At 30.9% G+C, this 16,723-nt stretch overlaps 1 protein-coding gene across 6 annotated transcripts in view; it reads left to right on the forward strand.

Moving 5' to 3' along the window:
- upSET overlaps window positions 1-13,897 on the forward strand; it is a 45,750-nt gene extending 31,853 nt beyond the window's left edge. For 5 of the 6 annotated variants that reach the window (XM_024359677.2, XM_014425144.3, XM_024359678.2 and 2 more), the window contains 6 exons: window positions 79-209; window positions 5,113-5,205; window positions 7,382-7,540; window positions 8,030-8,237; window positions 8,903-9,046; window positions 11,976-13,897. In XM_024359677.2, the coding sequence (XP_024215445.1) occupies window positions 79-209; window positions 5,113-5,205; window positions 7,382-7,540; window positions 8,030-8,237; window positions 8,903-9,046; window positions 11,976-12,172 (932 nt within the window). In that variant the 3' untranslated portion in view covers window positions 12,173-13,897. The remainder of the gene's footprint in view (window positions 1-78; window positions 210-5,112; window positions 5,206-7,381; window positions 7,541-8,029; window positions 8,238-8,902; window positions 9,047-11,975) is intronic. The other variant, XM_024359680.2, reaches the window with a different exon arrangement.
- The last annotated feature ends 2,826 nt before the right edge of the window (window positions 13,898-16,723 follow it).

Here is a 16,723-nt window from a genome sequence, read left to right on the forward strand (position 1 = left end):
CCCCCCCGACAAACTTCTCCAATCATTAATCTACGGTCAACTATCTACACCTCATTAAGTTAATTGTATTTGTTTCAGAAATAGGGGTGTCATCACCTACTGATATGGCTGCACCTCTTAAAAAGAGACGCTTTGCCAGAGAGAGCATGTCTTCTGAAATTTCCTATACGCCTCCTGCTACACCTCAGGCTGTTGACTCTCAATCTCAGGTACTTACATAAATCATTCTTTTTTATGAGACCTCTTTTAAGTAGAGAAAATTTCCTTTCAATTTGTTATATTTGGTATTATCTAATGAAATCTTAATTGGAATAGTATTAATAATTTACAATTATGTGCTATCGAACTTCAATTGATAAAGTTATACATATTTTGTAATACATTGTTCATTAAAGATTCTTGATTTAACAGGAAATTATAACAAAAAAAATGAAATACTGTTAATATGCAGTATAAAATATATTACAGAATATTCTTTGTAAAAAATAAAAAAAAAAACAATTACAAGTCCTTATGATCACAGCCATCTTGAATAAGTTATGTTTTCTAAAGTAATATGAAAAGCGGAACGTAGAGCATTGGATTGATAAATTAAAATTATTGAAGTAATTTTGCCTTTAAGTTCAATAAATATACCTTCACCTAAAATAAATTTCTTATAAAACTCTAATAGTAATTTGATGCATATATTAGGTAATAAATATTAATATGTAATATAAAACTTAATATATAGATGATAGGTTTAGTAATATATGATGTACTTAAATTTACTTGATAAATTTAAAGTACTCAAAAAATAAAAAGTTATTTACAAATATGATTTAATGTAAGTGTGCAAATCGATTTTATTTTACTGAACATAATTTTTTCTCAGCTTAATCACATAATTAATTTTGTTTTACCTCTGGTGAACCCTGAGTGAGTTGAGGAGGGGATCACTTCAAAACAAGGTTCGATTATACCTCCTGTAACCCCTACCAGGTCATTAAGCAATTTCATTCATTTGTGGGCAAATCCCACTTATCATTGCAGATTGATATTCTGTAATAAATGTATTAATTAATAAGCCAATTATTGAATTGTTTGTATATTAACTCATTTATTATCAAAATATATGTTTGATGTGATATATCGAGGTTAAGTATCTTCTTTTTGTTGCAAGTTTATACTTTTTCTACCAATGATAGTAGTTAAAAAGCAACATAAACATTTTAATTTCAAACTTTCTTTTTGGGCTGTAGTGAAATATTATTTTTTTTCCCCTAATCTTGCGTAATTTTGTCTCTAAGCTCTCTTATATATTGATATTGTGTTGATTGGTTTGGTATCTGTTGGAGGTGGGGGGTTGGTTGATTTGCAAATAATAAATGAAAAGTAGTGTGTGGCATTGTTTGACCTCCATCTGTTCCAAAATTCGTTAACAATGGAAAAAAAAACAATTCTATCTGTTACTTTAAATCCTGCAGAAAGAAATACATGAATGAAGAAGAACCAGAAGAAATGAAAACAATATAATACACCACCACTCAGTTCGTACCTGTATTGCTGTGAAGATCGTTGTGATGTAAGTTCTATTCTTTAATGTTATAGATCTTAGAGTTTGTTCTTCAAAGTGGCTTCCTTTTAAGATTTTTTTAAACTTTCCTTTAGTTTTGTTTTTTCAGAATTACTCAAATTCTTCAAATTTCAAGTTGGTCTAAGTTAAGATGGATATATATTTTTAATTTCATTGTAATTTTTTTCTAGTCGTTTAAATTTGCATACCTCAATTAATTAATGGATTATCCTTAATTTGTGCATAAACTGAACTTAATTAATTTTGAAATAAAAATTTCTGAAGATACAGTTTTTTGTGGGTCTTTGGGAATGTTTGTATATTTATTTATTTTTATTATTATTTTGTTGTTCTCTTGGTCTTGAATTAAGAGCACCATTGAGTAGATAAGCTCATTGACATCGTAACACATCACTCGATAAGTCCCTGGTCTGACGCATATATGGATGGGAATATTGTTGACAGTGCCACGTGATACCCAGGTAGTACTGCTAATACCTACCTTCAAAGAATACATGTCAAAATTTCATGGCATTTCATTAGCTTAGAGGTGACAATTCTTTTAGTGAAGTCCAGTTTTAAGACATTGAATAGAAAGGAATTTTGTGTGTTGATTAAACAATGTTTTTTGATTGGGAAAATACTGTTAAAGTGAAACAGTGGCTTGATAAGCATTATAGGGTCTCTGCACCAGGGAAATAAACTATTATTGATTGATATGCTGAATTTAAACGTGGTCGTACATGCACCAATGATGCTGAACACTCTGGTTGTCCAAAATTGGCAGTTCTGGAAAACATAAAAATTGTCCAAAAAATAGTTTTAAAAGATTGTAAAGTTGTAAGTTGCATGAGATAGCTGACAGCTTGACGGTATCAGGAGGTAGCGTCTTTACAATTTTAAATGAAAACTTGGTCATGTACAAGTTGCTTTTAAAGTGGGCGCTACGGGGAAGGAGGGGGGCTGCTATGTAAGTCATCCTAAGCGGCTACAGACTCAAAAGTCAGGTGGCAAGATTATGGCATCTGTATTTTGGGATGCGAGTGGAATTTTGTTAATCAACTATCTTCATCTGCCTCTTATTGTTCAACTTCACAACTCTTCATGGTGAATTTTACATGGGATTATTGGGTCGATTGAGTGCAGAAATCAAGAAAATACAGCCTCATTGCAAAAGAAAAAATGCTGTTTCTCCAGGACAATGTCCCTTGTCAAGTTGATGAAAACAAAGGTTAAATTGGATGAATTAGCCTTTGAATTATTTCCCCGCCCACCATACTCTCCAGATTTGGCTCCTGGTAACTACTATCTTTTTTTAGACTTAAAAAATATGCTCTAGGGATAGAAATTTGGCCCAAATGAAGAAGTGACTCCAAACCTGAGGCTTTTTTGCAAGGACAAATTGTTTTACATTAAGGGCATTGTAAAGTTAAAGCAGTGTTGGAATGAATGTATCACTCTTATAGAAGAGTATGTTGATGAAAAAAAAAATAATTGTTTTTCTTAGACTGAAGACTCATCGAGTGATATGTTTCTTTTTATTTCTCATCTTTACATCTGGCAGTAAGAATATTAGTTATAACGAAAATATACAATTGAGTTGTTCTTTTATGAGTAAAGTGTTGCTTTATGAATAATTTAAACCTTCCGTTCTTTTATTAGTAAAGCGTTGCTGTATGAATAATTTAAACCTTCCGTAGTTTACTACAATTGATTTCAGGTAATTGTATTGTACCTTTGAATGTTATTATATTAAGTGTTTTATCACTAATTGATGATTGTGACACATTTAGGGGTTTTTGCTATAGAAGAGTTTTTACTCTTGAATCTTAGTGACAACTCTGCCTAAGTCACCTTGATAAGGGTCTGAAATTCAGGTTCAAACGTAAATAAGTTTTTATTATTTGTGTAGCTTTACTCTTCGCACCCCATCTTCTCTTACTAGATTTTGTATGATTGTGTTCATTACTACAACTTAGCATGCGTTGTTTGCCGCAATGCTATTTCTTCAATTATATGTACTGGCTGCACTCTTAACATACATGTTTATTGCACAAAGAATAGTGATAAACTGTTTTCATTACGTAAGTGAATTATCAAAATGTACAAAATGAGAACAAATATAGAAATAGAGAAGATGAAAGGAGGGGAGAAGATAGTTGTTAGAAGTTGTTAGCACACCATAAGATGAATAACCCTTGTCAATGGCACTCCTGATTTGTATGATACTTACTTTCTGTTTTCTTTCATATGAGTGCCTCGTCCTTCCCTTTTTACTATACCTGCTCCATCGACTGGTCCATAGTCAACAATTGCTATTTTAGAAGGAAGATATTTCCTATATTATAATGTTTGGTTGCGGTCTACAATTCCTATATTACTTTTTATGAAATGTTTGATAAGATGCAGTTCTAGCTGGCTAAAGTAAGAAACGAGTATTTTTTCTTGTTCTGGATCTGTGGCTTAATGTTATAAGCATGCTTGTAAGCTGATTAAGTTTATGGCTGTTTTCAATTATTTTGATAAGCTAAATATGCTGGTGAAGATATATCCTTGTGTTCTATTAATTATTTAGCTGATTAAGTTCATAGCTGTTTTTTAAATTAAAGATAATTATTATCTCTTCAGATATTTGTTTAATAATTTTGATGTGCTAAGTATGCTGGTGAAGATATATCCTTGTGTTCTATTAATTACTAAGCTGATTAAGTTTATGGCTGTTTTGCTTATTAAAGATAAGTATTATCTCTTCAGATATTTGTTCAATAATTTTGATGTGTTAAATATGCTGGTGGTAAAGATATATCCTTGTGTTCTATGAATTACTGGAACAATAAATTTTTCTCATGATCATTGAGTAACTCTGAATGATGCATATTTTTAAACTGAACTCAGGTCATACGAATTTCTTGTGGGGACCATATTTAAGTCTTTTATTATTCTTATCTTGGTTAGTAAAGTCAGTGAACTTCATTGAATTTTTTGTTAATAAATCTGCATTCATAACTCAAGAGTAATAATCACCATCACTACTTTTGTTTTTTAAAAAATATATCATTTATTCAAATCTTTTGTATATTTATTTTATCTTATAAGATTTCAAATACAAATTATTTGAAATCATCAACAGCAAGTCCAGCACTTTACCTATTTTTGGAAAAATTTCTTTTACCTTCTGATAATATAGTTCAAAAACTGTTAATTTTAAAGTTGAATTAAATTAAGTATTAAAAAATAGAATTGGCCGGTTTTCGAACTAAGTGCCTCTTGTATATAAAATTCTTTAAACCTCGAATAAACAATTTTTTTTTATATTATTGAATATTTTTGATTTTCCATGAAAGTTTGAAATTTTAATTACGATTGCTAATTCATCAATAGATATTTTATTCATATTATGTCTTTATATAGCTCAAATATTGCTTGAAAAAGTGTGAACTTTTGTCCATAAATTACTTTATTTCTGTTGTTCAAGAATTCACATCCCTTTATTGGTCATTGAATGAGCTTGCTATCGGTGCTGTATTTGAATGTTTCTTTTTACTTTTTTGTTGAAGATCTATGAATATGATGAAAGCTCAATGGAACCGCAAGGATCCAGTGGTGAAGTGACTCCTCAGCGTGACGCTCTAAATGACTTTGAACATCAGGTACTTTTTAAAATTTGATATTTTCTTACCATTGATAATGAAATACAAACTAATTTTATTGTTGAATGAAGTTGATTAGTGAAAAAAATATTAAAGAGTACTCAGTGAAACAAACCTTATATGTTTATCCAATTAGAAATTTTCTTAGGGAAAAAAATAATAATTTGGATTAATGACGTGCAATATTTGTTATAAGTGATAAAAATAATTAAGTTAAATTTATTGGTTAATGCAATATTTACTTGGTTACAACATTAGTGTATGTTATGACTTCTTCTGAGGGTATCTTTATTTGTCTAATAATCTCCAGTTCTACTCTAGCAAACTTTACAGTGGAATTTCTCATGGAATGAGTTACTTTTTTATGAATTCTGAAAGTAAATCAGAATTTAAACACAAATTCATATTGATAATTTTTTTGATCCTCCTGAAGGCTTAACTGAAAACAAGTTTTGACAATTTCTGCTTGTATAGTGAAAAAAATTGTTTTAAAATCTTATTTCTAACCAGAATCAATTAATCATGAAAATTTGAGTTTCCTCAACCAGCTGAGATGAATAAAATGGCTATCTTGATGGATTCTTTAATTAGGAAATGCCTTTATTATAATGACAGATGCTTAGGGAAATTTAATTCTTAAACAGATTTGTTTTTCAGGGCTTATTGAATCCCCAACCTGTTTGCACACAATCTATTTGTTGGTTAGGGTGTATAAAACAAAACAAAAAAAGAAAAAAAACATTCCATGTCCCATTCCAGAGTTAGAAAGAGAAGTTTTGAAAATTTACAATACCGCCAGGAAATAGACCAAAGGACCACATCTTGCTGTTTTAACCCATCAATAATTAAAGCTAAGTTCCAAAGATAGTAGAGGTTATAAGAAACTTGAGGTAAAGAATGACTTTGTTTCATAAAGAGACAAGATACATGCAGTAATCTGTTAATATATGTCATCTTTATCCTAATTCCATTTTGAGTTTTTAAAGTCTCATATTCATGTGTAGTAGTTCAATTAAATCTATAAATAAATGTATCGGGAACAGGCTTGACATCAAAATATTAAGTTTCAAGTTTTAGAAGCACAGAATGTACGTGCTGTGCTGGAGTCTTTTTCGATATAGAGCAGACTTTTGACTGAGTTTAGCACCCACGACTGCTTTATAAACTCCATAAATTCCTACCTCCTACATATGTTGGCACAGGCAAACACATGCCATCATCGATGACACTGCCTTCAGCGGACACGGCAACCTATCTTACAATGCCATACTGGCAAAACAAGATGTTTTAGTTTGCCAACGTATGTACATACATTTTTTTTCACTTATATATATTATAATTGTTTGTTCTTATTTTTTTAGGAGGTAAGGGAAAAAAAAAACCTACATACTTTCTCATCATCCGTTCCTTTCTCATTGATAGATTATTCCAAGTAAACCACAATGGTTCCTATTCATCCCTCTATTCTCAATCCGCTGATGTTCCTCAAAGTAGTATCCTCAGTCCCATCTACACTGTCACTGACATCTCAACAAATCCTAGCACTCCTCACCACGTATGATGATGACACATGTGCGCTCACAGTTAATATTAACTCTTTGGTTGCATCCCAAACTCTTCTGTCCCATATCACAGCCCTCGAAGAATGGTGCCGAAATTGAAGGATAAAAATAAATCCCAACAAATCCTATCAAATCACCTTTACTCTTCGTCATAAAACCTGCCGAATGCCCTACAGTCTACTTTAATAATGTTAAGCTCACACAAGACTGAAAAGACAGAAAACTGCACGTCCATTCCGACTATTACAGCACTTACTAGACAAACCGTCTAAACTTCCAACACATTACAAAAGACTGATCTATATGACAATAATAAGGCCTACTGTTATAACTTAGGGGTGCAGTACTTTGTAAGGAAGTAATGTTTCTGGACCAACAGTTGTGCAAAGAGGTGATTTGCTGATAATCACACTTGACTACCAGATTTTTATCCAATTAAGTTTACCCACATTATAAGGCTGGGTGGACCCTTGAGGGCTCCCAAACCCACAAGTCACTCACCGCTACTGTGAAACAGAAATTAATTATCTGCCACATCTGTATGCATGTTTAACATTGCTTTTAGTATGCATATATTTTATTATTATTTTAAAATAATGTATTGGCTCTTTTAGTCTGTTGGAGGACCAAAAACACCACCATCTTCTGTTACTGATGTTGCTCCTTCACCATCACAACCTTCTAACAAACCTGCTTCCCCAGAAAGTTGTGAAGAAGACAAAGAGAAGAACAGCCTTAAAATGAAAGAAGAAGCAAATAGAGTGAAGAGGAAGGTGAGTATTTTTGACATATCATAATTTCAATAAAAGTCTAAATTAAGTATTACATTTATTAATTTAATTGAATAAAGATACTAATAGGTATAGTTGTTATGTAATACTTTGAGAGGTTAGGAAGAATATTCATTCAAAATTTGTAGTGAAAGAAAGTCAGACCAATTTAAAATTTATTGGCTTATAAAATGTTTTGTTTTTTTTATACTCATTTAGTGCTTGGTGGGGATTAATAACTTAAATTGGCTTTGTTTCCAAAGCAGTATCTGTGTAACTTTTATTATTTTATTATTATTTTGTGACTAGTTCATAGATTGGAAAGAATCAGACCATTTGCCTATCCCTAATATATTCTAGATCAGTAACAATTTTTAAGGAGATATTGAACTTAAATAAATAAATATTTAATAGAAAATAATGTCAAAATATTAAGAACTGAACTAAAAAAAAAAACGGATTCAGTTTTTGATTTAGATTGTTTCTTTCCAGTTGTCAATTTCTGAATATCGTGAACGGGTGAAGTCTAATCCACCAGCCAAATCAAGTATTGAAGTAAACCAGCATTCACAACAGACACAGTCCACCATTCAGATAACGACATCGGTTGAAGATATCGATGCCGACTCGGAGGACTTTCTTACAAATTCTATTCTCTTTAATGTTCCTGCTCCACCTATTGATTCCACATTTAAGAAAGGTAAATTTATTGGTATTTGATGTTATTTAATTATTCGGATTCGCCTCATTCATATAAATTTCTAAATTGAAAACAGAATTTAACAGAAGGCTTCACTGATACACTCATTTTATCAATATTTTTTTTCCTCTGATCTTGCTGATTTCTACATTGCATTAGCGGCCTAATCATAATTTAATTATTCTGGCCTTACTTCATTGTGAGTTGTGAATTAAATGTTTTTGCTGCTTCCTCTAACCTCTCTTCTAAAAATGCTGCCCTGGACCCAATACTTCAATCAACCGCGATTTTTAATTATTTTTTCTAATTCACCGTCCTTGATTAATCTTATCAAATAACTGTTTCTGATTATTTTTCGGTGATTCAATTTTTTTGGTCATGATTTAATCATTTGAATTATAGACTAATGTGTTGTTATCATTCTTATTTTATAAATTAAAATCAATCCTGCACAAAATAAATGGTTTTGGTTTTGTTTCGACCTTGGTAATTGAATCCATGCCTGGTAAAAAATGTTAACATTTTTCCTTGAAGGGTTCTCAAAACTTAAAATATAGTTAATTCCATCACTTTTGTGACCTGTCTTCCCTATTGTAAAGTGGTTTTGTCACATAGTGTTATCCGTTTTGTTATTCATTTTATTAATTGTTTGTAAATTTTTGTAGGGTCCATAGTTGGCGGTGCGGGGTTCAGTGCGGCCCCTACCCTCGTGGAACAGCAAAGAGAAGCATTGACCGAGAGATTGAGGCGGGAGTTTGGGCTCCTTATTAGTGATGATGAAGAAGATAAAAATAAAAAGGGGATTCCAGGTACAATAATTGTTTCCCTGTTTTCTCTCTTCTTTGTTAATTTATTTTGCAAAGAATAATAGACAGACCTGGCAAGACACCAAATACTTTAGCATTGATTAACAAATGTCTTCACATGAAAAAGTTTGGAAGGCTATATAGCAGATGGTCGGGGAAAGTTAAATATTTCTTTTGGTGAATCAATAATTACCTTGGATGTTTATTTTACTTATCATTTAAGGTACTCATAGATAAGCTTAATTATTTTATGTCTTATTTATGATGATATGATTTACTGCCTCGGGATTCACCCTTCAGACTTGTTGTTTAACAACTAAAAATCTTCTTCTTTATCTGCCTCAACAATTTTCTCTTCAGTTTGGAAACATGTCGATTATTTTAATTAATGAGCTAAAATTGACCCTGTTCTGAGTCTTAGTATTGATTAAGTCCAGAATTTGTATTTTAACAAAGTCCCTAATTGCCATTTTATCATAACTTCAGTGATATTAAAAGCCTTTTAGCTCTCTCATTCCTGATGGTTTCCTCCAGCCTCATCCTACGTCCAGAACTTGATGATAGAAATTCATTTCCAACCTACTTGGAAAAGTCACCTTTCTAGAAAAAATGGTTGACTTCCTACATGCTCTTCATGAAGATAGTTCTCTGTGAGCCTCAACTCATTCTGTCTTCTTTTCACTCTCATTAACTCATATATTTATTACTCCTCTTGGATTTATGTTTCTCATTTTCTTTGCTGATTCCAGCCCCTTATGCTTTCAGACAAAACTTTTCAATAAGTTGTGGAAGTAAAGATATAACTTGAATATTCCTAATAGTCATTTATTTATCTATTTTTTTTATAACCAGTTTGTTAACTCCAACTGTTTATATTCCATAAAACTACTATACTGATAATAGTAGAATATGAGGATTGGAGGATAGAATAATGATATTGATAAACTCTATTAAACACTAAACTTCCATATAACGAAAATTTATGTCTACACTTCTTTTCAAGAACAAATAAAATTTCATTTAAGTTAGCCAAAAAATAATAAAATTGAATTTTTTTATATATACCGAAAACCTTTGTTATGACACTGCAATGCTCCTGGGATCCATGGAAGTAAATCTTTTTACAATTTGCCAGACAATTGTAAAAAAAAAACTAACTTCTCAAATTTATTTAATGTTGAATTTTAAAAATCAATAAAAGCACTCAATTATACAATTGTTAATCACCTCGGTTTAAAGTATTTTTAACATTATAATTTTTGTGTTAAATTGGTTTAAGCATTTCTTTTTGTTCAGGAAAAACATTCAGAAGCACATAAAAGAAATGTACGAATCATCTGAATCAGTTTCATTCTTTTCCATCTTTATTTTCTTTCAGTACTTCATGATCATTAATCATGGAAATGTATTGTTAATTTCAATTAGATTTTTCTGATTCTTTAGGTAATTTTTTTTTTCTATGATAATATAAAGGTTTTGGTAAAACTAACAAGCTTTCAAATAGCAACAACGGTACATTCTTTTGAATCAGGATCGTGGAAACAACTGTTTCGTATCAATACTATATTTAAAAATTCAAGTTAACCTGTCTCATATTAACAAAATAAAACTTCATAACTGTAAATTATGCTTCAAAAAAACTTAAGTTTCATAAAAAAACGACCAGTGAGGACTTATTTATAAAAAGAGAATTATAACCAGGAAATCATTACAATGGAGTTTTATTATTCATACCTTTTGTAAATATCCATGTAATCTATTTTTGTTAGAAATCCAAATTAAGTTCATAATATGTTGAATTGAAAATTTAAAAAATCCATACATGGTATGCTCATAAAGTTTCAAGACATTTTTTCCTAATTGGGGAGGGCAAGCAGACTGGTTTCACCGACTGGGTAAAGTAGAGGGAAGGGTGTCGACTAACTGTTGGCACCAACACTGCAGTCTCATTTGGAGCAGTGTTATTTGATAAAAACACTGCAGTCTCATTTGGAGCAGTGTTATTTGATAAAAACACTGCAGTCTCGTTTGGAGCAGTGTTATTTGATAAAAACACTGCAGTCTCGTTTGTAGCAGTGTTATTTGATAAAAACACTGCAGTCTCGTTTGTAGCAGTGTTATTTGATAAAATTGTGTGTGGAACTGAACAAAACCTTACAAGAAGACCTTTGCTATGATTCAAGAACCCTTTAATGAAGCCTGTATGTCACTTGCAGTGCTTTAAAGGTTGAGGTTGAGAGATCTTGGACAAGCTGAAACGATGTTTTGGAATAAGTTTGTGATCTTTTGAATCCTAGTGACTATCATAGTTTAGTTTTGTGCCGGAGTACTTTTCTGTTTAAAGGATTAATTCTGCCCAGATGAAAGAAGATTAGGTTTTTCTCCATAACAATGCACCCTCCCACATGTTGCTGAAGTTTTGGCCAAGTTCAATGTGACATCACTGACTGCCTTAGCCATGGCTACAGTCCTACAACTTTGTCGAGGTCCCTTAAAAGTCTCCTGTGGGAAGAGTTTCAGGAACTATGACTGATGGAAAAAATGCTGGAAGCTTGTTGATCCACAAAAGTCACATTTCTTAGACTTATAATTTGCTGTATAAAAATGTTTAATATATTTTTTTGGTTCTGAGACATCTTGAAGCTTTGTGAATGCAATTTGTATGTTAAGTCATAAAAAAATTAACCAAATGATAATTTTCCTCTATAAAAATGTTTATATATTGAGATTTAACTGAATATCTTATACTATTATCTACTCATTCTGCAGTTCTATATCAGTATAGTAAATTTGAGTATTAACAGAAAGCAAAAGTAAATGTTTATAGAATACATCACGTTGATACCATAATAGTTTTGTTTTGTATTAAACTATCCAAATTATGTTTATAATGTCATTCAGTATGTCTTAAATATAATCTTTAAATATGCAGGTGCCGAGACGATAGCGATGATTCCGCCTCCTGTCATGGAAGTAAAGAAGAAGAGGAAACCGCCGCCACCTCCGCCTCCCCCACCACCTTTACCACCCTCTGGGCCCCTGCCCCCTCCTCCGCCTCCGGCCAATGACTTCTTTTACTACCAGCGACCTCCGCCCCCGTCCAAGTTACATTGGACTACTTTAAATTAATGGGAAAAACAAATGAAAATCCATAAAAAGTATAAAGAATAAAATCCTATTTCCAAGGGAAATATTTGTAAATATATTGTAAAGGTTGATTGTAATTAGTAGGTGGAGATGTGTTCGACAGTGGAATAGATAACATTGAAATCTTTGAACAGTGTAAATCTTTTTGTTTGCTTTCTTCTTAATATTTTTGAAATTGTTGTTTTAATTTATTCATGAAATTTATATGATGTACATTTGTTTTGTACAGGATATAGATTGTACATGATATATTTTGTAAAGTGAAAACATTTAAATATTTATATATGTAAATATATATATTATATAAATGCATAATTTAAAATTTATGTATTTTATCAAAACCTGCTTTAAAAAAATACATATAATGTATTTATTTAGGTTTTAATGAGTGGCTAGTGTTTTATACAAAGAATTTGTTTTTAACCAAAAAATTGTAGAACATTAAGTGTTTATTTTCAATCAAAAATACTTAAATGGAAGGAAGGAGTTATAAATATTTTGTTTATTATCTATGTACAATTTGATTTGTATAATACTGTTTTGTAAATAAATAATGTAAATAATATAAATAGATTTATGTCATTATGAGGGGCGAGTATTAGGATCCAAAGCCAATTTGCGTTATGCAAGCTTTTCTTCCCTAATTCCTGCTCCTTATTTGATAGTATCAAATACAGTCGGTATAGACAGTGTGTGTCAATATCTGTAGATGTATACATACTGTATATACTTTCTGTATAGAAGTATAACAAGTTGTAACTTCAGGTTCGTTTGAATTTGTGATTTAGTACAAAGCGCAGATATGATTTAATTTTAGACAGAATAAGTCAACTTTTTTCTTATACTAAATATAAGTCTATATTAATATATAATATTGTTTCTCATTTAGCTTAAGGTAATAGATATAGGTGAACAACTTTAAAGTAGGCATAAGGTGTGTATGTGTGGGTGTATATGTGTTCATAAAATCATATATACACCTACACATACACACACATTTTTTTATTGACATAAAATGTTTATTTAAAAATTTAATAGAATAAAATAAAATTATAAAACAAAAAAAAAAAAAAAACCGATTAGAGTTGGTTGCCTTTTACTAGTGCAATATAAGGAAACTTTTTGAAAAGGTTATCAAGGTGCCAACTTTTTTCGGAGTGAGAAAGTTGATTATAAAATATATATAAGAATGTGAACCAGTGATTTTTGATTTTATCAAAGATCATTTACTTTATTATTGTTAACTTAATTATAAGTATTTTTTGTTTATTTTCTGTTAACGGATGTGTTAATACTCACCCCAGTGTCTGTTTGTAAGATGAACTTTCTGCTTTATGAATAATGCTGTATTTTTTTTGTTTTTTTTCTATGTTTAATTTATTTCTATTTTTTTTAATTTTTACATTGAGACAATGTGATATATGAGGCAAGAGACATCACGATTTTGACAAATGTCTATAAGTACAAATTTGGAACTTATTTTTTTATTAAAAATTGAAAGAAAAAAAAAATGAAATCTCTTGCTTAGTATGGTCTAGGTTGTGCACTATGTTTTAAATATAAATATTTGACAGTATGTTTCAATATTATGATCTCTGTCCCTTTGGATCTATCTTGTTTATTTCTATGTTAAAAGTAGTCATTTTTCACAATAACTCATATTAACTATAAAAATGTATATAAAATAAATTTGAACTAAATATTAAATTATATTTTGTCGAGTTCATTTATAAGTCCTTTTTATTTATTTTAAATCGATGAACAATAAGAATTTTTGACTTATTCAAAGACCATGAAATTAATGAATAAAAAATTGAAAGAATTCACAAGCACAGATTCATTAAATCTACTAACTATTTGAAGAAATTGTATCTATGAACCTTATTTATCTAAGGAATCACTAATCAATTTAAATTGGTTTTTGTTATTACTCCGTTTCTCAGTCATTGGTTCAATAATAAATAACTTATTCAAAGAACTATGTGAGAACTGGAAATGTTAAACCGAGTTAGATTTCCTCCCTCCTCCCCCTTGTTTATTAGATATGATTGGAAAAGTTTGTCGGGGGGGTGCAGTCAGCAAAGAACAACATAAATAAAGAAAACCAAACCATATTTATTTATTTTATGCCGACGTTTTGACCTGAGTTTCAGGTCTTCATCAGGGGTTATGGCGTAGAAGGTAGGTCAAAACTCAGTCCAGTTTTAGGCCTACCTTCTTACGCCATAACCCCTGATGAAGACCTGAAACTCGGGTCGAAACGTCGGCATAAAATAAATAAATATGGTTTTGTTTATTTATATTGTTCTTTGCTGACCGCACCCCCCGACAAACTTCTCCAATCATTAATCTACGGTCAACTATCTACACCTCTTTATTAGATATATTTTCTACTAGTGTACCATTATTTTTAAATGTTCAAATTTCAAGAAAATTTGAGATGGTAAGGTCCAACATTGAGTAGAATTAACATGGAATCACATATCTCTCTTTTATTCAACTATAGAAGTAGTAAATCATGTTAAGCCGTCACTTAGGTTAGCTGTCATTCTGTGGCAATTCAACACACTTAGATGTTGAATTAAATTAACATGGAAGGGACCAGGTTAATGTTGACAACAATCGGTGGTATTAGCATCAAATCTCCGGGTTCGCAAAGCCTTTGTTATTATTTTTTTAATTAAATAATTTACTAGATTTCTCCTATTATCCAAAACTTACCACTATTCACTACTGATCTAACCACTGTTAACTTGATGTTTCATTAAAGCAGTTCACTAGTGCAATGAAAATGTAATAACATTTCATAAAAATCACTAGTTAAGACTTGTAGTAACCTAAAACATGATTTTTTTTCTTTTGAATAAACTTTCTTTACCTTGGATTGCTGAGATAGTTAAGTTCCTTTGAATGATTTTATATCCTAAGATTGGCATTAAGAAGCATTTTATTTATAATTTATTGATATGAAATAAGCTTTTTTGTAAACATTACTATATAAGTTGCTGCTTTTAGGACACTTAAGAATTACCTGCAGTAAGAGATTAAGGATGTAGAGAGATAATGAAAAAAATTAAGGGGAATTGGTTAAATTATTTCAGAAGATTATGTCTGTTTTGATCAAGCATTCCCGGGTCTTATCTAAAGGGAGAGTCATATTTGGATCAGATTTTGTTTACTCCACATCAGAAGTGGTCTAGTTGAACATAAAAGTAAGATTGAAATTAGTGGAAAATAACTGGGTAGGCTGAAAGATATATAATTATGTTAAATTGTATTTAATATCTGTTTGTGTTGAGAGATAGGCAGAGAGTGATGACAATTAGGGTCACCATTTTGTATCATTAGTAGAAAGTAGAAGATGAAATGCATGCTTCGCTTAATTATGCTATGGGCCCCATGTGGGATGGGTCACCTGTTATATGACTAGGTGTGCCGGCCCCCATGCCACATTCTGCTGACTGTTAGTATATCATATTTTCTCTTCAAGGGCTTATAACTGAGGAAGATAGAGCCAGAGCTCCCTACAAAGTCTGCAGGTTTTAGCATGGTGGGGATAAACCCTCGAGGTGTGTTTACGCCATAATATATAATTACCTTGTAAATAGTATTTGAATTGTATTAGTGTTTAATTTAGTTAGATTTATTTTATTTTAATTGGATTTAGTTATTTAACAAGAAAAATATGTAATTATATTTGTGTGTTATAATTAAGTAATAGAGACAGTTGCTAAGGGTTGATAACTGTGGCTAAGACGTTACCTAGCAATGGGCCGATCATCTTTATTTTTAAATCAGTTCTGGCTAATTAGTTGCCATGATAGTATCTATGCAGCCCTGTCTGCGTTTATGACGTGTTGGTGTGGCCATTTTTGACATTAATGTCTCATGACTGTTAATTTTGATTAATATAATTGATGAGTATCATTGTGATGACAAATTTAAATAAAATTAGACTATTGAATACATCACTGAGCCAGAATAGGCCTGGGCTCACTTTTGAAAGAAACGCAGCGCCTATATCTTCCCATCAATTGTCCTACACAACTGTTACGTTCAAAAATATCTTCCCCAACCCATCAGAGTAGATCATTCTTTTTAGGAATACCTCTTCTGATCCCAGCATAGTCGTCACCCAATACATTATTTTATATATAAATATTCATTTTCTAAATTAGTTTCTTTTGTTTTTATCATTCATTTACCTAATTTTATTTTATCTGAAAGGCTTTTTTATTTTTACTTTTATTCATTGTTTTGATTCATCTTTTGTTTATTTTATGTTTAAGTTTTATAAATGTTAGAGTAACCAAATAAATGTTTATATCCGAACCAACTTGTTTTTGTTATTTTAAAGCCTTACAACAAAAATACATGGTCAATTTGAGGTGGCTTTAACAAGGTGACAGTTGACCTGCTTTTCTATGATGATGGGGCCGATGTCTGTTGTATTTTGTGCCAATAGATGGCGCCTCCTTGGCTATTTTAGAACTTAATTACATCCTCCCAACTTAACTACCCTAAATTAGAAAA

The sequence above is a fragment of the Halyomorpha halys genome, unplaced genomic scaffold (assembly GCF_000696795.3).
Source record: "Halyomorpha halys isolate HHAL.00 unplaced genomic scaffold, Hhal_1.1 Scaffold497.1, whole genome shotgun sequence".
Taxonomy (NCBI): Eukaryota; Metazoa; Arthropoda; class Insecta; order Hemiptera; family Pentatomidae; genus Halyomorpha; species Halyomorpha halys.